The sequence below is a fragment of the Oxyura jamaicensis genome, unplaced genomic scaffold, assembly GCF_011077185.1.
Source record: "Oxyura jamaicensis isolate SHBP4307 breed ruddy duck unplaced genomic scaffold, BPBGC_Ojam_1.0 oxyUn_random_OJ71656, whole genome shotgun sequence".
Taxonomy (NCBI): domain Eukaryota; kingdom Metazoa; phylum Chordata; class Aves; order Anseriformes; family Anatidae; genus Oxyura; species Oxyura jamaicensis.
Genome location: NW_023310629.1, coordinates 1 through 6,966, shown reverse-complemented (window position 1 = coordinate 6,966; position 6,966 = coordinate 1). Strand labels below are relative to the sequence as shown.

The 6,966-nt window shown below is 61.7% G+C and overlaps 1 protein-coding gene across 1 annotated transcript; it reads right to left on the bottom strand.

Annotated features, from left to right (window-relative positions):
* Positions 1-2,761: 2,761 nt before the first annotated feature.
* Positions 2,762-6,710, bottom strand: LOC118159691 (mucin-3B-like; the record flags this gene model as incomplete). Its single annotated transcript, XM_035314255.1, has 11 exons — positions 2,762-3,204; positions 3,507-3,565; positions 3,656-3,744; positions 3,916-4,095; positions 4,637-4,799; positions 4,869-4,937; positions 5,028-5,173; positions 5,605-5,663; positions 5,743-5,858; positions 5,953-6,060; positions 6,285-6,710. Coding segments are annotated over 11 exons (1,445 nt in total), but the record flags the coding sequence as incomplete, so codon positions are not given.
* Between the last annotated feature and the right edge of the window lie 256 nt (positions 6,711-6,966).

The window sequence follows — 6,966 nt, the reverse complement described above, 5'->3', positions numbered from 1 at the left end:
GTGGGTGTGGTGGTCTCAGTGCTCGTGGGTGTGGTGGTCTCAGTGCTCGTGGGAGCAGTGGGGCTTGTGCCTGTGCTCGTGACAGAAGTGGTGCCCATGCTTTTAGGCATGTTAATACTGGTGTTTGTGACTTCGCTTTTCTCAATCCTTGTGCTAGCATTTGTCCTTGTGATCGTGTGTCCTGTTGCTTCAGTGCTGCTGGGTGCAGTGCTACCGGTGGTTTTGGTCACAATGTTGCCGGTACTGGTGTGTGGGCTGCTGCTGGTGCTCGTGGACCTACTGGTACTCATGGAATCACTTGCGCTGATGCTCACAACATCGTTGGTTCTTGTGGTTTTTGGTGTGGTAATGCCATTTCTAATGTGTGCGTTTGTCTCAATGGTTCTGGGAGCAATGGTTCTTCTGGCTGTGCTCGTTGCAGAAGTGGTGCCTATGCTTGCAGGCGTGGTAGTACTGGTTTTCATGGGCCCACTGCTGCTGGTGAACACTGTTGTGCTGGTGCTGCTGCGTCTGGTTCTGGAAGTGTTCTTCGGAGCAGTGGTATCTGTCGTCTTGGCCGTGGCATTGCTGGTACCCGCCTCCCAATCGGTGCTTGAGGTCGTGGTGACAGTGGCACTGCTGCTCATGGTTGAAGTGTTACTGGTTAGAGTAGTGGGTCTAGAGCGCATTACAGAAGTGTTGTGCTTTAATGCAGAGATGCTGGAGGTTGTGGGGTATGAAGACGTTTTGGAGGTCAAGGTCACGGTTGTTTGTTTTGTGCTGGTTGTTCCTGCGAACAGTGACCGTGGATCAGCCATGGGTCCTCCCTTGCAGTTGAGGTTCGTTGGAATTGGGCAGTAACATCTCCCGTCCCTTCCCTTCTCTGGAACCCTCGTTATTGCGGCTTTATCTCCAGGTCACGGCCTCATGTGATCCATTCCCCACCCTATCCAATCCCGCGCCCGCCTTTCACTTTTCCCTCCTTCAGCCTCTCCTGTGTCCTTGCCCCCTTCACCCTCTTCCTCCCTCTCACTTTCGGCCCACGCCTTTCCTGTGCCCGTGTGCATGTCCCTCACGTGTGCACGCTGTGCTGGGGCAAGAACATGTGTGCAACCCTGGAGCCTTGGGCAGGGATGAGGCTGGCCAGGAGGACCAATTTTGGGCCTCCACTCCCTCTCGTCACTGTCGTCGTCCTGGACTGAGGAGTCGTGGGGTGTCCCCATCCCTCTCCCTGTCTGGGGTCCCATCCCTGTCAATGTCCGTGTCCCCATCCTTGTCCCTGTCCCTGTTCCTGTCCTCATTCCCATCTCTGTCCTCATCCTTGTCCCCGTTCCCATTCCCGTTCCTGTCCCAGTCCTCATCCTTGTCCCCGTCCCTGTCCCTGCCCCCATCCTTGTCTCTACCCCCATCCCCAATGTCCCTGTCCCCATCCCCCGTGTCCCTGTCACCACCAGGATGGTGCCACCTTGGGCCGTGGAGCCCAATTCCCCCCTGAGCCTCCGCAGCGCACCCCCTGAGCACCCCCAGGGAGATGCCTCGGGGGAGGCCGCCCCTTCCTGCCCCCCAAGGCTGCGTTTTGGTGCCCCCCGGCCGGGTTCCACTCACCTGCCACATCCCCACAAAGGAGGAGGAGGAGGAGGAGGAAGAGAAGGAGGAAGGCCTGGATGCAAGACCTCATCTTGGTGCCCCCCAGTCCCGCAGCACCACCGGCAGCATCCCAGTGCGGAGCCATGCCCGGGGCATGAGTGGCGGTGGGGAACTTTGCCCCTCTGTGGGGAGGAGCCACGTGTCTGGGGCTGCCCTGGGGCGGGCGGTTCTTGGGGGCATGCAGCCGTGCCCGGACCCCTTGTGGGCACGGTGACCCCCGAGCAGACCCCCCCACACCCTCCCCATTTACTCCACCATCACCACCGCCACCCCCGGGGGCACCACGACATCACAGGGAGGGGGCGTTTACCCCATTCAAGGTGAATCTGACCCAAACTGGGGGGGGAAGGGGCTGTGGGTTCTGCTGGCCCACGGTGCTGGTGGGGACCCCCCCCAGGAGGACCCAGCTGGACCCCAGCGGCTGCAGCCCCTAGGGAACTGGGATTAGCTGGTTGCCATCTCCACCCCCACAGTAGCTGGCATGGGGCCATGGGAAGGTGCGCCGGTGCCAGGTGGGGTGGCACCAGCGTAATATTCATTGCCTTTTGGGATGGGCACGCGCAAGGCTGGGCGTCCTTCCCCCCCCTCCTCTGAGCTGGGATATGCAAACAGAGGCGTTTCCTCTTCATCAATGAGCAAACAAAGGCGCCCCGGACCCGCCAAGCCCATTAGCAGTCACGTCTGTGCTGTCCTGGGCAGCTTCCAGCTGTGTCGGAGTTCTCCCAAATCATTTCCAGCCTTGGCAGGGTCTTTCCAGATCGATTCCAACCATGGTTGGGTCTTCTGAGATCATTTCCAGCCTTGGCAGGGTCTTTCCAGATCGATTCCAACCATGGTTGGGTCTTCTGAGATCATTTCCAGCCTTGGCTGGGTCTTTCCAAATTGATTCCGACCCTGGCTGGGTCTTCCCAGATCATTTTCAGCCATGGCTGGGTCTTTCCAGATCGATTCCAACCATGGTTGGGTCTTCTGAGATTGTTTCCAGCCAAGGCTGGGTCTTTCCAGATCAATTCCAGCCATGGCTGGGTCTTTCCAGATCGATGCCAACCATGGTTGGGTCTTTCCAGATCGATTCCAGCCACAGTTGGGTCTTCCTGGCTCGATTCCAGCCCCTCCCAACTATGACCCAAGCCCCCAACCAAAGCACGCCGTTGGCTGTGCTCTCCCAACCCCAGCTGCCCACATTATTTTTCAGAAGACAACAAAAATACGTTAATAAATATAATTAAATATATTTCCGTGGGGACGAGGCTCATCCTGCTCCAGACCAGGTGAAGCTTTGCAAGGAAGGATGGGACCTGGGTGCTATTGTGTCCTCTCCAGCGAGGGGTCCCCAAGGCCATGGGAGACCCCTCTTCTCTCACAGAAGAACCAGATCCAGCCTGTTTTTGCCCCAAAAATGAGAAATGCTGAGAGCAGGACGTTTTCCCACACAGCGAGGTCGGCGGTCGCTGCCACCCAAGCCGAGGGTCCCATGCGGTGGGTGATGAAGGGCATCGAGGTGGTCTTGGCCCCTCCTCAAGCTGGTTTTGGGGGCCACCTCGCAGCTCACAGGGACTCCACACCTTCTGCTTCCCCCTGTGAAGAGGGAAGGAGCACTGAGGCCAGCTCCGGGGTGGCCCGGGGAAGTCGTGGAGGCTCTGTTGCAAGTCTTCAAGACCAGGTTGGGCTTCGAGGAACCCGCTGTGGTGCGAGAGGTCCCTGAACGGCTTGGACTGGGTGAGCTTCAAGGCTTCCTTACATCCCAACTCATCCCGTCCCAACTCTTCCATCCCATCCCACTCCAACCCACCCTGTCCCAACCCATCCCACTCCATCTCATCCCATCCCGACTCATCCCATCCCGCGGCTTTACCACAGCCACCATCTTGGGCACCCACCGGCACAGGAGGGTCCGCAACCTCGGCGTTGTTCTTGTAGGAGCCGTGCGCGTAGGGACCTGGAAGGGGAGAAGATTCTGGTCAGGTTCCATCAAGGGTGAGGGTCTTCTCCCTCTGAAGGGTCTGGGTTTGCCCCCACTGGCTCTCACCTTGACGTGGCATCGAGCCTCTGCCGTTGACGTGGTAGATGCCGGTGGCACGAGCTTTGCGCTTGCCGTCTGGCCAGCTATTGTCCTCGCTGTGGAGCAAGGCCACCCGTGAGGGCTCATCCATGGGGTGGGATGGGGCCCAACCCTCCCAGCCTATGGCAAAAAGCTGCCCCCTCCCCCAAACTGAGGCAAAGGGGCGCTTCTGAGGGTGTTGGACCTCCTCTCTGGACCTCCCCTGGCTGTCCTCCCTGGCCTTTCACCTGGTGCTGGGTGTTTTTCTCTTCCCGTGGGCCAAGCAGACGGAGAGGACGATGCAGAGGACGAGCAGGATGAGGAGGGTCAGCCCCAGCCCCAGCCCGACGCCCAGCCCCAGCCCCAGTTTGCTGACGTGGGTCTGGCAGCGGTCGCCGGAGGAGAGGTACCAGGGCACATCAGGGCAGCTGTGGGAGAAGACGCAGCATGGGAAGGGTCCTGGACCCCCAGATCCGGCCCCGGGTAGCCATCGGGGGTCAGGATCCTTCAGGTTCCCAGGATCCCTCCCAGATGTGGGGAGAAGATGGGAGAGCCAGTCCCATGTCCATGGGTTGTGGTCAAAAGTTGGGATTTGGAGGTCAAGGGTTGGGTTTGGAGGGCAAGGATTGGGTTTGGGGGACAGAAGTTGGGATTTGGAGAGCAAGGGTTGGGTTTTGGGGGGACTAGGAATGGGTTTGGGGGTCAAAAGTTGGGTTTCGAAGATTAATAGTTGGATTTCAGGGGTCAAGGGTTGGGGTTTGGGGTTCACAGCAGGGACAGGGCTTGGGGTGGGGGTAAGGGCTGGGTCCCAACGCTGTGACCAGAACCAGGTTTGGGTTAGGACAGAGTTGGGTTCAGGACCGGAACCTGGCTATCGGACGGCATTGGGCAGGTTGGGACTGACACGTGGGGCAAAATCTGGGGCTAAAGGCCAGGATTTGGGGACAAGGTCATGCGGGCAGTGCTCACAAGCAGCGGGGCCCGTCCAGCGTCACCCGGCACAGCCCGGGGCCGCAGTTGATGGTGCCGGGGACGTTGAGGGTGCAGTTGGTGACGCAGAGGAGGCCGTTCTTTGTCCAGTAGGGGTAGTAGTAATGGCTGAAGTTGGCCGGCGTGTACTTCCGGCAGAGCTCTGCAGGGCACGGTGACGCCCATCAGACCCCGTCCCGCTCCCCGCCACCACCCCGCTGCCCACACTCACCGGTGGCGTTGAGCTCCGGCGCAGCAGCGAAGGCCCTCCGGGAGGCGAGCGCGCCGAAGCAGAGCCCTTCTGTAAGAGATTGGGGGGGGGTCACCGGAGCCCCCCCTTGGTGCAAGAAATGGGGTGAGGGGGCCCAATCCTACGCCCCCCAGCACCCACCCGCTCCTTCGCTGCAGTTTTGGGGCTGGATGGCGGAGTTCGAAGCCTCCAGCAGCTCCCGAGTCCTCCGGCCGAGGCTGGCGTTGGCTTGGCCCCCGGCTGGAGGCTGCAGCAGGACTTTGTAGTTCACCACCACGCTGCCTTCCCTGGGGGGCAGAGAGGGCGAGGGGTCAGGGACATGGGGGGCTCCTCGCCTGTTCCCATCCCCGTGCTCTTCATCCCCTACTTCGTGCCCTTCATCATCCCCAGCCTCATCTTCATCCCCAGCCTCATCTTCATCCCCAGCCTCATCTTCATCCCCATCTCCTTCTTTATCCCCATGTTCCTTCTCAGCCTCATCTTCCTCCTCAGCTTCATCTTCATCTCCAGGCCATTCCTCATCCCCATGCTGCCCTTCTTCATCCCCGTGCCCTTCATCGCCATCTTCATCCCTGTCCCCAACCTCATCTTCATCCCCATGTCCTTCTTCACCCCCATACCTATCATCATCTTCATCCCCATGCCCTCCATCCCCATCTTCATCCTCATCCTCCTCCCCATCCATCCCATCCCATCCTCGCGTTGGCCACAAACTCACGTCAGAGCCAGCACCCGGGTGCCGCGGTAGCCGGAGATGTTCTGGTAGACCCGATCCATCTGGGGACAAGGAGACGCGCGTCACCCGTCGCGACACGGGGCTGCTGTCGCGACGCCGTCACGACGCCGGGGCACTCACCGTGCGGCTGAACTCATCCGCGAAGCTGCGGAAGGCGGCGGACGAGGGGTCCCCCATGTCCCCGGAGAAGCGGCGGTTGGTGACGCGCGCCATCAGTGCCACGCTGGAACCCAGCTCTTGGGGAGGAAGAGGAGGAGGAGGTTGGTGAGGTCCCACAGTGAGTCCCCAAGGTTAGGGGGGGACGACGGGGGCATGCCCCCCCTGCCTTACCTGCCGTGATGTTGATGGTCGAGGCCCCAAACTGGCAGTGGGCTCCGTCCACATTGGGGGGACACAGGCAAATGGTCCCTGTCCAGTACCCCCCGTTCAGGCAGGGATCTGCAGGGAGAGGGGGGGGGTCATGGGTACTCCCCCTGCACCCCCCTTTTCCCACGGCCACCTCCCACCCGGTGCATTCGGTGGGGTTGGAACGGGGAGAAAGGCGACGCCAACGGCCTTGGGGTTGGAGCGGCCTCCATTGAGCTCCACGGTGACACCGACCTCCGTGGGGGGGGGCCTCCGGGTCTCCTAAGGGTGCCCCGGGAAGCCAAAGGGCCACCGACCTGTGGTGGTAGGGACGGTGGTGGTGGTGGTTCTCCTGGTGCTCCTCGGCGTGCTCTTGGTCGTAGGGCGAGCGGGCGTTGCGGTGCTCGTGGTGGTGGTTGAGGTCATGGTGGTGGTGGTGGCTCCTTGCCTCTCGCACCGGGGCCCTTCGAAGCCCGGGGGGCAATAGCACTCGGTGCCCACGGCTGTGCCCCCGTGCTGGCAGGCGGTGGCCTCGTCGCGGACGGTGCAGCGGCGTCCCGACAGCCCCGGGGGGCAGACGCAGCGGTCGCCCACGGCCGTGCTGCCGGCGGCGCAGCGCGCGGCTGCGTCCGGCCTCTCGCAGGTGAGGCCGGAGAAGCCGGGCGGGCAGAGGCACTCGGTGCGGTTGGCGACGCCGCCGTTGAGGCAGGTGACTGGAAAGGGGAGGCCGGGTGGGTGACTTCCTTCTCCTCATCTTCATCGCCTCCAGGAGACACCCCCGCCTCCCCCCCTCCCGGCTCTTGGAAGCCCCCAGGGGCACCCGGTGGGTGCAGCGGTGGCCTCCATCTGTCCTCCCTCCCCAGGAGGCCCCCCACCCAAGGACACCCACTGGGTGCTGCACCCGCTCGCGTCCCCTCCTCCTCCGTCCACCCCACAAGACCCCAGGTCCCTCCTGACCACGAGCAGGAGAACCCAACCCACCCCAAGGACCACCCCCCC